We start from the raw sequence: 18,853 nt of genomic DNA on the forward strand, positions 1-18,853 counted from the left end.
GGAGCCAGTGCTTTGTTCATTACTAAATCTCCCTTCTGCAGCCACCTCCTGACAATGTCCACAGGGGACTCTTGACACCAAAGAGCCCACACTCTTGCCACAGGGGCCCCCAGGTCCATAGCCTAGCCAGGGAGAGGGTGCCAAGCACCCTGTTCCTGTCTAGGGTGGACAGGTCAGCCTCTCCCCACTGTCCCCCAACTCCCGCCCCAGCAGAAGGTGGCAGCTTTGCAAAGCCTCCCACGTTGCAGTCCAGGAGGGGAATGGGAAGGGGCTTGTGTCTGTGTAGTTTGTTATCCAGGCCCAATTAGTTGCTGGGTCTGTGTCGGAGAGACGGGCCTGCGGCCACTGTGAAGACTGCAGGGAGCGAACAAGGACAGAGGTTGTTAAAATGCTCCCGCCGAGCTCCAGCGCCTGCACCATGTCCATGCACCTCAAAGACATGGTAATGCAAAAGGGACTCAGAGCAGATTTCTTGCCCAGCACACGTTAACTGAACTCTGGGTAATGCCGCCCAACAGACGCACAGCAGCCGCTTGTGCCCAGCCAGGCACCAAAGGAAGGAAAGAAGAATCAGAAGCATCCTAAATGTGCCACTATCCACCTTAAGGTCGGAAGTTGCCCACCTGGCCCCATCCCATCCGTGACTCTGGAATTCAAGTTGACGTGTCCAGCACTTAACTAATTGCCAGTTGTGGGCATTGCTAGGGGCAGCTGCTAGGAATACACAGGGGATTACAATGGAGTCAGGCAGACAGGAGTTCAAGTCTTAGTGACACCCATCACTTACTCCACTGGGTACCTTCACCTCATTAAGGCTCAGATTCCTTATCTGGAAAGTGGGAATAATTAGACTCACCTTTGGGTTAAACGAGCTCAGAAAAGGGCTCAGTAAACAATTGCTGTTATCGTCACAATAAACAGAAATGGGACAAGATCCCTGCCTCTGAGATGCTCTTTGCCCACGTGGTAGGTCAGTGGCTCAATGCCTGCAGGACCAACAGAAACCCAGAGTGAAACAGGGCTGGTGAGAGAAACAAATTTGAAAAAATTGGCACTCCTAGTCTGTCTTTTGTTTGCTCCTGAAAATAAAAACATTTTACTTTTCCTTCGTAACTTTACTGAAAGAAAAACAGCAGCAGCAGGACAGTGACTGATCCTAGCACAGGAAATTACTGTAAGGAGGGGTGGGGACTGAGGTATATGTGAATGTGGGAAGAGAAGCTGGAAACCCAAAATTTCATATAAAACGTCCAAATTTTTGAATGTTGGCTGATTCAACTTAAAAAACCAATTAAACTTAAAATTAAATGATGAGGGTGTGGAAGGGGTCATAACGTAGAAATAGAGTTTAGAAAGAGAATTTCTTGAATTCCAAGCAAAGATGTTAGTCTTCAGAAGAGTGAGACATCAAAAAGTGTTGAGGGCTGAGCGCCGTGGCTCAAGCTTGTAATCACAGCACTTTGGGAGACCGAGGTGGGTGGATCACCTGAGGTCAGGAGTTCAAGACCAACCTAGCCAACACAAATTAAATGTTTAATTATGTTAAATGATTCATCAGTGGATTAGAGACATGGTGAAACCCTGTCTCTAATAAAAATACAAAAATTAGCTGGGTGTGATGGCACACACCTGTAGTCCCAGCTACTTGGGACAGTTGAGCAGGGAGGATCACTTGAACCTAGAGGTGGGGGTTGCAGCAAGCCGAGATTGCACCACTGCATTCCAGCCTGGGAGACAGAGTGAGACTGCATCCCAAAAAAAAAAAAAAAAAAGGTGTTGAGCTAGGCTGGGTGTAGAGGCCCACACCTGTAATCCCAGCACTTTGGGAGGCCAAGGCAGGAGGATAACTTGAGTCCAGGAGTTTGAGACCAGCCTGGGTAACATAGGGAGACCCTGTCTCTTTAAAAAAAAAAAAAAGGTGTTGAGCTGTTTTCTTTAAAAAGATTTCTAAAAACCATAAAAAAGAAGCCTGAGAGTATTCTTCACAACCACTACTACCGGGCTTGACCTTCCTGGAGTTTGCATAGCCAGGAGCAGGCACTGGCCTTTTCAGGGAGCTCGGAAAATCTGGATTTTTTTATAGCATGTCTTGCCGCACAGTTGGGCATGCCTAGAATTTCACAGTGAAAGGAATCCAGAGCCCCTTGATAACACCCCTGGCCAATCTGTGCTTGAGAAGCCGAGGGCAAACCTGAATAGGCTTGTCAAAACCTTAGCCAGCTTTGCTTGCTTTTAGCTGTTTTTTTTTTTTTAAGACTCTCCAAATTCACTAGAGATAACACCTCTGACATATGGATCACAATGCTAACAGTTGCCTAAGTTGTTTTTCAGAAATTTAGAGTCTGCTCCTGTCCATTTCAAACTGAGTGAGACCACTGAACCTTCAACTGGACCTACACAAATGATGGATGGGTAATGAGTCCTCTTTTGACGTCACAGGGCCAAGAGCTCCACCCTCAGGTCATGCTAATGCTGCCATTTTTTTCAGACATCGTCCTATGAAGTGCCATGAAGCTTGACTACGCTTGTGCAAAAACTGATTGCCTCACTTCTCCTCATCCCCAATCACCTTTCCCCATGCCTCAGACCACTCTGCTCCTCTATCCCATAAACAACCCTAAAACTCATCTTTGGAAAGGTGGATTTGAGACCTATTTTCCTGTCTCCTCGCTTGGCTGCCACATGAATAAACCCTTTCTCTGCTGCAAAACTCATCGTCTCAGTGACTGGCATACTACACGGTGGGCAAAACAGGCCTGATTCGGTAACACCAGAATCTGGCTCATAATAGGAAGCCCACTAGACTCCAAGGCACTACACTTACTGAATCTTTAAAGAGCACTGAATGTGGATAGCTGGTATTGAATCAAAATCTGCCTTCTTGGACCATCACTCACTGGCCCCAATTCTACTGGGACCTGTAACACCAGATCTGCTCCTTCTCATACACTGCAACCCTTAGAGATTTAGAGATGGCCACTCCCACGTGCATGCCTCCAAATTCTGGTCTCTGAGCACCCTTTCTGGTCCTTTGTCTCTACAAACTGTACAATGGGGACAGAGCTTACTGCACCTTATTTCTCTGACAGAGCAGAGACTAATAAGGAGAAAGCATTAATATTTTGCTGAAGAGCCCCTGACCCTCCTTACCGCAGGTCTCAGATCCAGGATGGGGGAGCAAAGTCACTCATAGAAAAAGCCACCTTTTGCCAGACGAGTCAGGCTCAAAGGCTGTCTGCCCTCCCCAGCCCCAGGGGGAGATTGATGTTTGCATTGACGGATTGCTCCAATGTATTAGGTAGATAAAGAAATTGATTATTCCATAAATCATTGTCTCCATGAAAAAAAACTCCAATTTTTTAAAAAAGAAAATATTATAAATCTACTCAGGCCCCCATGAGCAAAAGTGCAGCCATTTCAATTTAATTGTCTGAGAGCCTCTTTGGTGGAGCCCTAGAAAGAAAAGCCCCTAAGCGACTGACTTCCAAGCTAGATGTTCCCTCCTACCCTCCAAGAACAGCCATGTCCAGGAAAGTCCATGGATGAGATGGATTTACACTGCATCAGGAATGATCTGGGTTAGCCAGAAAGAAGAATTTCCTCACCAGAGGAGACAGACTGTGTCCCTTGGAGACTTACAAATTGGATACTAACCCCTTCCTTTACCTTTCACCCCCCTACTTACACATGCATTCATCCATCTAGAAAAGTTAAGGTTCAGTTCTGCTAAAAGACAGGGAACTGGACAAAATGAATCCTGAAGGGGGATAAATGTGACAGTTCAGGGGTGAAAGAACACTCTCGGAACAACATAAGTGATGAACTGATTTAGAAGGGGCAAGGGCAGAAAGGAGAGCAGGAGTGAAGGTGAAATGGAGATGCAGCCTCCCTGCCAACTCGACTGTGCGACTTTCAGCTTGTCTCTTCATCTCTCTGAGCCTCATTACTCCTCCCCAGGACTCCGCGGAATGAGGAAGATCCAAGTGCAAGGCTGTGGTCTAAACTGTACATACCGAAATGTTCAAGGAACCATGGCTATTACTAAAGGTCACCTAATTGGACCTACCACGAGGACATTCAAATACCACCAAACCCAGGAGTGCTGTTTCATCGCCCCCGCATCCCGGAGCCCCCACAAATCCCCTGACCCTATGTACTCTGCAGTATACAGAGTGGGTGCTCCATAAATGTTTGGTGAATCAATGAGTCAGCCCAGAACCCATGTGAAAAAGACAGGAAATAAACACAAAATTACAAACAGCATAAAAATAACCACAATTTTCGAAGCAGATTTTTCTGATTCTGCGAATCCAAGCAGGAGCATCAAAAAGCCCCAAATCCCCTCATACTGAGATATCTTCAGCCAGAGCCCCTAAAGTAGCCCTCACTTTGTAGCTACCATAGCTCACTTCCTCCCAGAATATCCTGGATTTTTCTATCTGCTGTGTGATGTCCAAGATGCCATCTTACCTCTTAAATCCTTGGGGTCCATTTGCCTAAACCTCACTTCTTGTTCAGAGGCAAATTCCTCAGAGGCGAGTGAAACAATTCCTCTGACTCTATCATTCTAACACTCTTCGCCTTCTCCGGTCCTGTGAACTCTAGTCCAGGTGCTCCCAGCCAACTCTCCATACCCCAGTGATGGATAAAAGCGTACCATTTCTCTGAGAAACACTGAGGTCACTCCTGGCATGACTTTTCTGTCTGAGAGAGGCTTTGTCAGTTCCCAGCCCCACCATAAGCCTTCCCAGACACATCCAGGTGGTAGAGCACCTGGAACCGCTGGGGTTGTTTGGGGAATGCCACCAAGCTGTGACACATTTAATTCCCATCACCTGAATGAGGAATGATTTTATTTACTAGCAGGAAATATGGCTCTATTATAGGTATGCAGGTCTCCACAACTCAGGAAATAATAACGCACAAAATACTTTTAAGAAATCACATTTAGCAATCCTACTTACAAAATGCGATGTGAAAGATGAGGCTGACAAGCCGAGCCAAGATGCTTGGTATCAGGTGTGATATTTGACAATGGAATGCTCACTCGTTTTGTCATCTGCTGCTGCTCCCTAGCAGACAAGCCGTACAAGGCACCAAAGGTTTAAGAACAATTTATGTGGAAGGAAAAAAAAAAAGGAGAAAATTCCATCTATTACCTTGATTTTCTTTTACCTTGCGTTATTCTATTTGAACAACCACAAATAACAATTCTTACTAACCTACCAGAGTTCTAAAGGAATAGCATTTGAAAGAAAGAATGCCTGTTTAACAAGACCTTACAATAACCACACCGTCCATACTAGAAGAGCCAGCACCCGCTACCCTCAGGCCTGGCTGCTCTCCGTGGTGCTGAACACAGAGGTTGGGGAGACCCTCAACCTCCCTGGCTCTTGCTGAACCACAAGGTGCATCTGTTATTTTTGACTTTTTCTAAACACATGTGAATCCAATTTGTATTTCTCTTGCACTGCGGAAAAGTGTTTCACAGGTTTGCTTTTCCACATCGGAAAAGTCTAGGCTCTTTTGCTCTCTTAAGACTGCAAATGTAAAACTTCAAATTCGCAAGTATGTGTGTGGTGGGTGTGTGTGTGTGTGTGTGTGTGTGTGTGTGTGTGTGTAATAGGAGGGTAGATCAGGTTTTCTTAACAGGATGAGAGTCAGAGGACCCATATGTTTGTCTGTTTTTTCCCATGGCTCATCAAGGGACATGGCACAAATCATTTTCTCTTTTCTGTCTTCAGCATCCCAATCCGTGATAGAAAAAATAATGGGGACAGGTAGTGCTCCTGTAGCCCTAGCATTTGGGGTTCCTCCATTTGTGTTCTGGTTCTTCCACTGACTCAGAGACCACCAAACAAGATTAGCTTGCTGGCCTGGCTTCCTCAAGCACTGAACGATTTCCTGGATCCAGAAGGAAGATGCAAGGCTCTGCTTCTCTTGCAAGAAGACAAGGATTCAGTTTCTCTGCTCAACTCTCCTCCAGCCCACAGTCCCCATGGACCAGCCATAATTCAGCTAAACCTGAGAGTTCACCCATATTTTATTTACTGATTCAATGTTACGAGACAAGTAAAATAGACGGCTGTCACCTCTATTAAACTGGGCAGGAAAAATGGTCATGTAGGCAACAGGCTCTTTCTGCTCATGATGTGTCATGTTTCCCCAGGGAGGGAAGCAAGAAAAGGGGGCGGGCTGGCCTCAGGGGAGAGCTCAGTTCCGTTGTGTTCAGGAGGGGAAGCTCAGGGCTCCACTGCAAAACCTCTCCCATCCTTACTCTCAGCCACATTGGTAGAGTAGACAGATAAGCCCAGTCAGTCAGGAACTGGGACCATCCTTTAAGTCCTCAGTTTCCCCACTGATACAAAGGAAAGTCACTACTCACTCATCAGGCTTGGAATAAAGAAAGATGGTTGAGCCCCAATTTCAGAAGTCTGTGCTGCAGAAGCAAACTTCCATATGGTCATCTCTTACAAGGACACAAACACACATGCACACACTCACTCTCCCCAGAACCTGATGTGGATGATGTATATATTCCCAGGGCTAAAAGGCCTCAGTTGACTGTCTATAAAGCTTGAATCTCCAGGTTAACTGTCAACACCTCTACTTTACACCAAGCTGTCATGTAGACCAGTTGTCTACATATCCTTGCAGGAGCCAGTGATGTGGTAAAGACAGAAAAAAGAGAGACCTGATCTATGATGGGCAGCAGAGCAATGGCCCAGCCACAGTTCTGCCTGACAGCTGTCCTGAGTGCTCAGCCTATTAACAACAGCACAGCAGAGGTTCTCTTCCTTGGTTCAGCTCCCAGAAAGAGCAGCCGAGATGCTGAGTGGCAAGTGGGAAGGAGAGAAGGGTAAGGTCAGAAAAGGCAGGAGGACTGTGGTCTCTCCTCTAGTCTCTTCTTTAAGAAGACAGCTTGTCTCTCTCAAGAAAATCATCATGATAGGAACAAGACAATGAATGTAAAGTCCAATCCTAGACTTGAAAAAGAAGGGCTCACTCCCCCAAATATTCCAGCTCTGCCCAGTAGACTAAATCTAAAAGGTCCTGGCACAGAAAAAGTTGCAGAACTGGTGTGTCAGAAGACCACCACAGACAGCACGAGAACCTTGACTTCGTGGAAGAAACTAACAACATCCTTCATAAAATCCTCATTGACAAAATGGAAAAAGTGTTGAGCTGCATGCCAGGGCAGTTAGGGGGACTTACATTCAAATGACCATATTCACCATTGCATTCATTTATTCCACAAATATTTATTAATTATCTACTAGGAGTCCCGCACTGTGCTAGAAGCACTGGATACTTAAGTGGTGAACAACCTGGCTATGGCCCACGCCAGTACAGCACTTATCTCTAAAATAACCAAGAATTACAATACAGCAAGTGCTACAACAGGAAAAGTAGAGGGTGCTGTGGGACTCAGAAGGGGATGGAGGTTGAGAAGTGCTTCCTGGAGGAAAAGACACGTTCACTGAAACCTTAGTATGAGTAGAAGTTGGCCAGAAAGAAATGGAGTGCAGGCCGGGTGCGGTGGCTCAAGCCTGTAATCCCAGCACTTTGGGAGGCTGCGACGGGCGGATCACGAGGTCAGGAGATCGAGACCATCCTGGCTAACATGGTGAAACCCCGTCTCTACTAAAAAAATACAAAAAACTAGCTGGGCGAGGTGGTGGGCGCCTGTAGTCCCAGCTACTCGGGAGGCTGAGGCAGGAGAATGGCGTAAACTCCAGAGGCGGAGCTTGCAGTGAGCTGAGATCCGACCACTGCACTCCAGCCTGGGCGACAGAGTGAGACTCCATCTCAAAACAAAAGAAAAAAAGAAAGAAAGAAAGAAATGGAGTGCAGGCCGGGTGTAGTGGCTCAAGCCTGTAATCCCAGCACTTTGGGAGGCCAAGGCGGGCGGATCATGATGTCAGGAGTTTGAGACCAGCCTGGGCAACATAGTGAAACTCCATCTCCACTAAAAATACAAAAATTATCCGGGTGTGGTGGCGTGCACCTGTAGTCCCAGCTACTTGGGAGGCTGAGGCAGGAGAATCGCTTGAACTGGCGGAGGTTGTGGTGAGCCGAGATCACACCACTGCACTCCAACCTAAGCAACAGAGTGAGACTCTGTCTCAAAAAAACAAAAAGGAAAAAGAAAAGAAAAAAGAAAGGCAGTGCAGAGGCCCAGAGTGTGGGGGAAAGCACAGTGCCTTCTGGGGACTTAGATGTTCAATGCAGTGGATCAGAGAGGGTGAAGCAAGGAGGGACAGTCCATGAGTCCAGAGATGCCAACCATGGCAAATCATAAAGGGCCTGAGGGCATAAGGAAGCCAGTGGAATTCTGAAGCTCATTAAAGTGTAGGATAGTGGATCCAAGACCATTTGAATAAAGCCATCAGACTCTGACATTGCTCATTTCCTGCTTAATGTGTTTATGGCAGACCTGGCTGAAGGGAAGGAGGATATGCTTATCCCAGGCTCAGATGGCATGAAGCATGCGAGACATCAGAATGGGAATCCCCAAAAGCTTCACTATTCAGAGCAGTGATTCCCAACCCCAACCATACTATAGGCTAATAACCACTTAACCCCTCTACCACAGACCCCAGGAGGGAGGCAGCGGTTAGAAGAAGAGGGTGTAATCCATACCTGCTTTTCAAGCATGGAGACATGGTAATAGGCCCTGGTGGTCCAGAAACAATGAGTAAGAATAACTGCCTGAAGGTTCAATGATGGAACTTACTTGGGGATAAATGATAGGTTTTGCCTTTAGGCTCAAAAGATCAACTGCCAAAGGGAGGATGAGAAAAGTTACAGATCAGCGGCAATACTTGTGGAAAAGACCTCATGATCTCATGAGACCACCAGCTTAGGATAAATCAACAGACTGCAATGGCTGCTAAAAAGCCTGAAACAGTCTGGTGTTGTACAACCAGACACCAAAGCTGAGACCTGAGGCGGTGATGGTCTTACTGGTTTCAATAAATAAGTAGCACTGTGGTCAGCTCTTGACACCATGCTGGAGGAATTAAGCCACTTTAGTCTGAAGAAATAAATGCCTTTGTGTTTCTGCAGAGCTCTAGTGTAGGACAGGGAAAAAACTCAAGCCAGAGTCAGTGGGCAGGGAGATCATAATAGTAGGAGTAATAGACAACATTTACTGAGTGCTTACCATGGCTGTGTTCTAAGCACTTCACATGCATTAACTCATTCAGTCTTTACAAAAACGCTGTGAGGCAGGTACAACTATTATTATCATTATTATTTTGAGATATTAAATACTTTGCTCTTGGGAGGCTGAAGAGGGGAGATCACAAGGTCAGGAGTTAGACACCAGGCTGGCCAATATGGTGAAACCCCATCTCTACTAAAAATAGAAAAATTAGCCGGGCGCGGTAGCGGGTGCCTGTAGTGCCAGCTACTCAGGAGGCTGAAGCAGGAGAATTGCTTGAACCTGGAACCTTGGCGGTGGAGGTTGCAGTGAGCCGAGATCACGCCACTGCACTCCAGCCTGGGCAAAAGAGCAAGACTCCATCTCAAAAAAAAAAAAAAAAAAAAAGTTTGCTCAAGATTAGACAGGTGGGAAGTGAGGGAGGCAGCCTTCAAAGTCAGGCTGTTAGATCCTAGAATCTATGAGTTTATCCTCAAGATTAGACTGAGAGCTAGATGTACTGAGAGATTCGTTTGTGCCAGGCATGTTAATTCTCACAATAATCCCATGAGGTGAAATCTGCTATTATCCTGATTTTACAGATAAGGAAATCTAGACTTAGAGAAAGTAAGTGACTTACCCAAAGTCACACAGCCAGGAGGGAAGGGATCAAGAGTTGAAACTCAGACAGAGGAATTTCAAACCTACACTCAGACCCCAGTTATATTGCCCTCCTGGAACTGCAGGGAGACACATGTTAGCTTTTTAGAGGAAAATTTGCAACAGAGATTAGCATGGGCAAAACATCTGCAGTAAAGAATGGGTGGGGCCTAAAATTGGTGAGCTCCCATTGCAGGTGGCATTCAATCGGAGACTGGCCGTCCACCTGTATGTAGTGGGGTCCTCCACTGATCTGGAACAGCAGTCCTCAAAGTGTGGCTCCCAGATGAGCAGCAGCATCATGATCTGGGAACCTGTTTAAAAGGCAAGCACTCAGGCCTCACCCCAGACCCACGAAATCAGAAGGTCTGTGGATGGGGCCCAGCAATCTGCATCTTAACGAGTGCTTTGGGTGCTTCTGGCACATGCTAATATTTGAGAACTAGAGGCCTAGAATGACCCCTGGGGTTCTTTTCAGCCTAGATTATTTGATTCTTCACCATAGACAGGAAATGTGATGCCTGGAGCCCTGGAAAGTCCTTGGCTCCCTGCTCCTGCTTTTCCGCCCAATTGGGCAGCTTTTTGGAATAGCATATTTCAGTTCTGCAAAGCAGATGCAGAAAGGCTTTGCAGAAGTCTCCCTCATTCCCATATTTAAAGAGCTCATCCCTGCAGTTGTTCTGAGAACTCTATAAACCCCCTTTCATCGGCAGCCTGTCTGCATCAGTCCCTTTAATAGCGCGAGACTTAATCGTCTCCTATGGATTGGAACCCTCTTAATACAAACCAGAATCTTAGCTCCTTCTTGCTGCTTTTCCCCTCTCTGCTATCCTTAACTACCATTCAGCATGGCACCAAAGGATTTGGAGTTGTAGCCACCACTCCCCCTGGATCTCACTCCATCTCATTATCTCCGATCTGTACAATCACCATGGGGACTCTCTCCTCCCTGCCTTTTGCCTCTGTCCTCATTACCTGGTGTCTCCTAGGAGAGCCAAAGTGTCTATCCCCTAGGGCCTCCAGCCTCAGACCCTGTCTAGTCTCCAGTGGCCTGCCCAGGAGGCGAGATGGTACTCCCCATCTGAGAAGGGCTGATCAAGACTCTCTGGACCAGCCCCTTAAGGACATCCCATAATCAGGGTCTTCCCAGCTCTGAACATAGGCAAAATGCATTTTAATCAAAATGCTGCAAAATAATGGGCCAGGCAGTGTCTGGGAGCAGACATTAGGAGCATCCAAGGAAGGGTACATCTCCTGCTCCCTAGCACAGTGGGTAACTGGTAAAGACTGCTAGGCCCACCAACTCCAGTGCAGGGCCCATGGGTATGTGAGCAATGGGCAGATGCCATGTACGAGGCTGCATGGAGTATGGGGCACTAGGGGTTAGCACAAAGCCAAGGGCACACGCGATGCAGACAGCCTCAGAGCTCAAAGTCAGTGGAGATGTGGCCCCACCCTTGGGGAACTCTCTTTTTTTCTACTAAAATTTATTAAGCATCAGGCACTATGCAAAGAGCTTTACATACCTTATCTCCTTTAATCCTCACAACAACCCTGTGCAGACAGTACTGTAAGGGTCAACCACAAGATTTTTGTAGGTCAACAACAGCTGCACATGTTTCAACCTAACGTTAATACTTCTATTTTATAGATGAGGAAATGGAAGCTCAGAGGTGCGGTGACTTCCCCAAGGTCACACAGCAAGTACACATTGGACTCACGTTCAAAAATAGATCCACCACATTTCTCAGACCCAAGACATGCCATTCTTTCTTAAGAGTGCCAAGAAAGAAAAAATTCTGCAAGTAAACTTAGACATGACATGTGAGACACGAGTTGATGTCAGAGATATGAAAATGTGAAAAAAAAAATCCCATCTTAGAATCAATGAAATATATTATTGACTCCAAAAAAATCATTCTGCTTCTTGGAAGTGATGGGGGAGAGATGGCCTGAGACACCCTTGAGAAGCTCCTTGTCTAGTCAGGGAGGCACGACACACATGCATTAGAGAAAGCCTAGACACCCACTCGCCCCCAGATAACCACAGCCAAGGTCAATACTATTAGTAAACAAGGTGTAAAGGTCAAAGGAAGCAAGGTGAAGGACCTGGGCAGCTAAGCTGTGAAGGAGGAGAGGCAGTGTGGACCCTGGAGGTGATTTCCAAAGGAAATAAAACAAAGAAAGGAAGGGCAGAGGGCTCTGGGGGCATGGCTGCTATGAAACATGGCTATGAGAGACAAAAGAAAATCTGAACAACCTGTCGTCCTCAAACCCAGTCTCCTGGTCCTCAATTTGGTGTCATCTCTCCAAATCATGCTCAATTAGGATTTGTCTCTGGAGCACAAAGAGAAGTAGGAGGAAAAGCATACTCCAGAAGCAAATTCAGATGCTGGGCCAGGGCCAGGATTTAAGAAGGCGCCCACTCTCATGGTCAGTCATGCAAGCAAAGGGTCCTCATTTGAGGGCCTCCTTAGAGTTGGCTCCCTGGAGGCCTCCCTAGCATCACCCTACTCCCAGACCTGTGCACAGACTCCTCCAAGGGCAAAAAGAAATGCTCAACTGTGGACAGCACGTAAGCTTTTTTGAAAAGACATCACACCTATTTAACCCAATGGGCAGTATCATCCCCATTTTACAGATGGGGAAATGGAGGCCCTAGAAAGTAACATAACCCTTCTGACCGTGCCTGTCCCAAACCTGTCACCTTCGTAGTGACTTTGCACAGTGCATCTTCCCCCTACTTCCAGAACAGCTCAGTGCCTGGCAGCCACCATTATCCCAGGCTCCCCTGTCCCCCTGGGAGAAGGAACACCGCAGACAGAGAAGGGTAAGTCTGGGTTTGCCTTTGCCTTTGCTCTTGTAGATGGAATGGTGGATTAGGAAGGCTCTTGCATCCAGGTCCCCACACCCAAACCACGGTGTCTGTGACACAGCAACACATATTCCAGGACCCAGCGGCAGCAGGCCCTATTTAGAAAGTCAGGATGTGACTCTTGCTTAAAAATAAAACGACCATAAAACCTATTAGCCTTGAAGGGATGTTGGCAAGAAGGAACAGGACTGAGGAAGGAAAAGGGAAGTGAGGGAAGGAAGGAATAACAAAGACAGCTAATTCTCTAATCACCTTCTCTTTCCAGGTCACTGGGTGAGGAGGATGGGGGGTGAAGGAGACACAGACACGAGGCCTTTGGGCTTCCTCAAGGCTTTGACAATGTCTTTGAGGACAGCCTGGTGGTTCCAATGGGGACATGTAGACTATAGACCCCAGAACAGTGGGATCCCTGTAGGTGAACTGACCTCACCCAAGGGTGAATCCGTCCTTTATTTAGGGCTTAGATTAAAGCCTTGAATCCAGAAGCCAGGACAATGTGGGAGGTAGTAAGTGGAAGGATGTGTGTTGGTGGGAAGGCTGGGAAAGGCCATCCACACCTGTGCCCTGGAGGCGGCGAATCTGCCACACAGCTCATCAGCAAGGCCAGTCTGACACTGAAAACTAGGACTGGTGGAATTCAGCATGGTAGAGCCCAGATGGCCATCCTCCCAGAGCAGGACCAACACAGCCCAGCCAGTGAGACCTCACTCAGCAAACAGAACGGAGAGTGGGGGCAAGGGCACTGCATTCAGCCCCTTTAAAAACCGTTTCTTGCCACCTCCAGATGGCAAAGCCAGCTAAAAGCACAGGATCCAGAGGCAGGCAGACCATACTTCTTATCCTACTTCTACCGCTCACTGGCTGCGTGATCTTGGGCAAGTGACTTCGCCAAGCTTATTTCCCTCACCTGTAAAATGGGATAATGCCTGTAGGTGGTGAAGGCTACCCAGTATGAAGAGAAAAACCCTATGGCTCCATTTATTGAGCACTTACTATTTACCCACACTATGAGTCATTGTTTGAAAAGCATTTGGCACAGTGCTTAGTGGCTAATAATTGCACAATAAATTGGGGCCATCGTATTGTTGTTGTCATTGCTGTTTCATTATTCTGATTTTGCTCCAGACCCAGGTGGGGCCCCAGGCAGAAGACACTGCGGTGGCCATCTCAGCACAGGCACACTGCCCTCTGGTGCTGCTGCTGGAGAATCAGCACCTGGGAGAAGAGCGACTCCAGGAATCAAGCCCAGGGCCAAGACGCCAGCCCCATCTGCATCAGCTCTATTTCCATACCAGGCAGGCCCTTGGTGCATCTGTCTTCCCAGAGCTGCAGCCCTACCACACCGGCCTCTGGAGGACAAGCGAGTGCCTGCTGGGTGCTAGCCTCAACAAGGGCCCTGCTCTTGCAACATCCGTCCTCTCTGTTGCCAGGCGGGGAGTGCGGAGCCCCCCAGTTCCTCTGCGCGCTGCCCAGTGGAGTGAAGCATCCGCTCTCTCAGTTCCCTCTGGAAGGTTCTGAGCAAGCAAGGGAAGCCAGGCTGCAGCTGCGGGAGGAAGAGACAGGGGAAGCTGCTGTGGCAGGTAGAGGAGGCGCCACCTCAGCAGACCAGAAACACAGTCCCAGTCACTGAGATCAAACAGGTCTCCTGCTAAAAGAAACCCTTTCACCAAGCAGGTCTATAGTCTGTGCTGCGTATGGCCTTATACTTCTCTCAAGAGGAGGGGTAGTTCCACAGCCCACGGGGGCATCTGTGCTTCCTCCCTCATGGAGGGGACTGTTTCCTGGAGCAGGGACAGAGTACCTGTGGGACCGTGGGGATTCGGGAAGGCTCACAGGCCCTACAAAGGATCCTAAAAGCAGCTAGGCAGCTTGCATTCCTGGAGGTGTTGGGGATAAAGAGCCACCCCACAAAGCCCTTTCAAAACAACACATGAGCTGGACTTCTGAGGTCAGCCATCCTGCTGGCTACAGGAGGATGCAGGTGACCTTGAAAGAGCCTAGTGAGGCCAGGGTGCCTGGGCTCACCTTGCATAAACCACCTCTAAAGACCCTAGGTCATCCTGACATCAAAAGACTGTTTAGCGCAATGCGAGGCAGGCATCAGGAAAAAAATTAAACTCCAGTTGAGAAGCAGGAAAGCTGGGGCTGACAGCAGCCGCTGGGCTGAAAAGTGGAGGTAGAAATTCCTCAAGTTAGTGATCTCTAAGGCCCCGCGGGCCACTCCCAGGTCTTGTCTGAAGCTATTTACTTCCAGGGGGGAAAACCCTATTGATCTTCATTCAGCGGCTGTCTGCTCCTACAAGGCGGCGATGTTTCAGCGCATCACCAGTCACTGCAAGAAATTTCTCATTGTTTTACACACAGTGGCTCCCAAACTCAAGAGATGAATGTTTAGGATAATTTGGGTGAACCGATCAGAAGAGTTACAGATGGGGCCGGTTTGGGAACTCTGAGGGAGGGGGCGTCTCTCCCCAGGGATCGGCCGCTGTTGCTTGCTGGGCCCCTGTACATTCACGAAACTCAGGACCTTGCAGCTCAGTTCTGCTCTATCTGTAGATGCTCAGAGTCCAGAGCTGGGCCAACCCTTCCCTCTCCCCACCCCCCACACACCTGCTTTATGTCTCTGCAGTCATTTGGCTTCAAACCTCCCCACTGGCTGGCTGGAGATCGCCACCAACCACTTCAGCTCCTCAACACACAGAAGAGCTGGCCAGGCTTCCCCAGCTGCTGCTACCACTGTCTAGTTCCCTTTTCAAATTCCAGGCTGGCCCTCAATCCTACATATGCCCGTAACATGAGGGGAGACCTAACCATGAAACCTACAGTAGCATAACAGTGCCCACCAGGCTGCACTAAAGGGAACTTTGAAACCACAGAACATACCAACCATTAAGGCCAACCAAATAGTTTACAGATGGAGAAACTGAGGCCTGGGGTTCCAGGGAGAGGTGTGATTTGATGAAAATGGCCCAACAAACTGGTGGCAGATGCAGCAGAAAACCAGACCTCCTGACTCCAAGTCCAGCAGCCCCTCCACTACAGCTTTGGGGTCAGGCCACCTGGAAATTCAGGTCCCCGCAGGAGGTCACTCAAGCCTGTTTGGCTGAGAGAATCTATGCATTAAACTGCCTTCCATGAGTTAAGACTAGGATTCATCCAAACAATAATAACGATGATAATAATAATAAAATGCCAAACAATATGCCTTGAAAACCTTCAATGAACAACATTTGATAATCATACACAGAATACATCTTCCACATATTCACATAAAATAATCAATGATCATTTTTTCCCGCAGACTACAATCCAATTATTCTCTCTCCCTTGCTCTCTCCCTCACTGTCTTTTGTTACTTGCAAACCATCCAAGCAATCAATGCCTTGACCTCTCCTTCTGATAGACACAATTACAAAAAGACAGAGCAATGCAATTCATCTATTCAAGACAGATTGTTTGAACACTGTGTCACACTGCTGAGCTATCCATCTCCTTGTCTAAGAGGAAATTTCAGCCCCCAAAAGAGGCACAAAGAGAGGGGGCGGGTACGATGCTCCCCAGCCCAGAGAGCCCCTCTCACACCTGCAGGAAAGCCCTCTCCGGGCTGATACTCGGCAACGCCTGGCTGCTGGAGAAGGATTCAGCTCCAAGCTCAGCTGGCTGAGGCGCCAGTCTTGAGAACCAGAAGCACCTAGCACACTCCAGAGGGCCTCAATTCTTATAGCCCCAGCCAGAGCCCTGAGATCCCAGGGATGGCAGAGATGGGAAAAGGGAGATGGCACCTGGCCCAGCCAAGGCGGTGTGTTTGGGTTTTAGCATGATATTCTCATTCTCTCTCTCTCGCTCTCGCTCTTTCTGTCCATGACCACTGTAGCTCCCTGGCTCCAGCTGGGGTTCGAGCAGGGGCTCAGAAGGACAGAAGCTCAGCTCCCCAGGAGGCTCCAGAGAAGCCCAGAAGCCTCAGAGTCCTCCCATCCTCCGCCCAAACTGGCACAGCTCTGGTGGTCACGTTTGGCGCAGGCACAACACCCCAGTCCATGGGCTGAGAATCAAATGGGGCAGGACTCTTGGATATAAATGGCCTGGGCTGACACGCTAATTAATCCTGGGGCTTAATACGAAGAAGATTAGAAGAGAGGAGGGCTCTGCCATCCGTTAATTGCATTATTACACGCTGAACCCAAGAAAGGGCGGGTAGGCTTGGGGATGCTCTTCCTAAGGGCTGGGAGGAACTCCCTAACCCATTCAATTTCACAGTAAGGATACATCATCCTGCGCCTTCCCAGCTTATCCCTCTGAGGCTGCCCTCACCGTAGCCTGTCTTTCTGGGCCTCCAAAGACTTCCCTTCCTGAGGCTGGGCTGGGAGCACACCCACCCCACCCCTATGGAGGAAGGACCAAGGAAGAGGGAGCTGCAATCCGTGCGATGGGCAGATAGCGTCTTCTCAGTCTCCCCACCTTTTTCCCCAAGGACACTCTACGACGCAGGCCCCCAAAAAAGCAGAGGGGAGGAGACAGGGAATAAAGGAAGCGCTGGTCCGTTACTGGCGGGGATGGGGGGGGCTTCCTGCCCCTGGAATGGTGCCAAGTTGGGCTCGGGGCAGGCAAAGGCACAGAGATAGAAAACATTTCGGTTGTCAGGAGCAGCCTGGGCTGCAAATGGTTAAGTCTGACCATAAGGGCTGTCCCCAGAGTCCCCTCCCGTGTCTGGCCTCATCTGCCTCCGGTGCCTGCCGGTGTTTGCCTGCCAGGGTCCTGGGCATGGACCGAAAGATCTCAGCGTGGGCAGAGCCGAGGACTGTGCTCTGCCCCATCCAGACAGGAGTTCAAGAGGGTCCGGTCCCTGGGCGGCCGCCCGGGAGGAGACCCATCCTCTGGGTTTCTGACCGCCTCCTAGGAAAATCTGAAGTACTGAAACCAAGCCCGACACCGGTTCCGGCACCTCTTTCACGCCGCTGACGGCCCAAGGTCCGCCCTGGAGAAGAGCTGCAGAGGAGGAGGGTGGCCCTGGCTCGGCGGAGTCTGGCTTGCCTCGTGCCAGGCGCTGGTGCTGGCGCCGAGTGAACCCAGGCGGCCCAGGTCTCCGGCCTGGCGGCGGGCGCAGGGCCCTCGGTGATGCAGGCTCCGTCGTAGCCCAGCCAGGCCCAGCCCTGCCGGTCACCGGCCCGGGACACGCGCAGCGCTCAGGCCCGCAGGGTGCCTTGGGCGGCCACAACAAAGTTAAAGCCCGGAGTAAGAGTCTCGGGCGAGAAGAGACGCGGAGAAGCCGGAGCCTCGGAAAGCCGCGCGCAGCCCCGCCAGCCGCCGCCAGCTGCGGAGGAATTTGGGCTAACTTTAAAAACCGCTGGCGTCCCTGGGCCGCCCGCCCGGGCCGCGCTGGCCGGCCTCCGTGGTCCCTTCCCTCTACCTAAGCTGCCCCAGGCGGAGAGAGGCCTTGGCCCCAGGGACCAGCTGCAGCGGGCAGCAGGGGCCTGCTCCCCCTACCCCCGCCCCATTTGCACGGGGCTGAACCGGTGCCACCGAGGCCAAGGGCGACCACCGGGAGAGAAGATCGGCTGTCCTCGTCATGCGAATCTGTGCCCTGCGACCTCGCCGCAGCCGCTCGAGCTATGCCCGAGGTGGGGACGAGGGGTCCGCGGGGAGTGAGGTGAGCAGAGGAGATAAGTTGGCGCCTTCCCCAGGGTCCCCACTCTGCGGAGAAGCCAGATCGCAGAACTCGGTAGGCTGCGGTTCATGCTGGCAGTCGCCGCGAAATGCGCCCGCGACTCGGGATCGCACTGGAAACCTTCGCCACACTCTGCCAGGTCTGACCTCCCAGGAGCGCGCCAAGGGCCCCTCGCCGCTGCGGCCCGGCGGCCTCCTCCCCAATAAGTAAGGCCCGTGACCCCGACTCTGGAACTTTGTCCTCACAGGGACGAGCTCCTGGCGGTCTCCGGCTCAGCAGCCCGGAGAGAGGTTAGGAAAATCTCTCAGGAACGCGTTCGGAGGCCCCCATTCCCGCCCCCGCCCGGGCGCACGTTGATCCCCGGCTCCAGAGAGCTCTTACCGATCCGGATGACGTGGGGCATCCCGCGCGAGTCCGGGATCCAGAAGGCGCACACGAGGAGCCCGGCCCAGTATTCCCAAACCAGACTCCGGAGGCGCCGCCAGGGAGCGGTCATCGTTGGGCGCCG

General features: G+C 49.9%; 1 protein-coding gene across 1 annotated transcript in view; it reads right to left on the reverse strand.

Annotated features, from left to right (window-relative positions):
- Positions 1-18,847, reverse strand: part of GRIK3 (glutamate receptor, ionotropic, kainate 3) — a 242,992-nt gene extending 224,145 nt beyond the window's left edge. Inside the window, exon 1 of the mRNA XM_011989018.1 lies at positions 18,727-18,847. Within this exon, the coding sequence (XP_011844408.1) occupies positions 18,727-18,841 (115 nt within the window). The 5' untranslated portion in view covers positions 18,842-18,847. The remainder of the gene's footprint in view (positions 1-18,726) is intronic.
- Between the last annotated feature and the right edge of the window lie 6 nt (positions 18,848-18,853).

The sequence above is a fragment of the Mandrillus leucophaeus genome, unplaced genomic scaffold, assembly GCF_000951045.1.
Source record: "Mandrillus leucophaeus isolate KB7577 unplaced genomic scaffold, Mleu.le_1.0 Scaffold343, whole genome shotgun sequence".
NCBI classification, from domain to species: Eukaryota; Metazoa; Chordata; class Mammalia; order Primates; family Cercopithecidae; genus Mandrillus; species Mandrillus leucophaeus.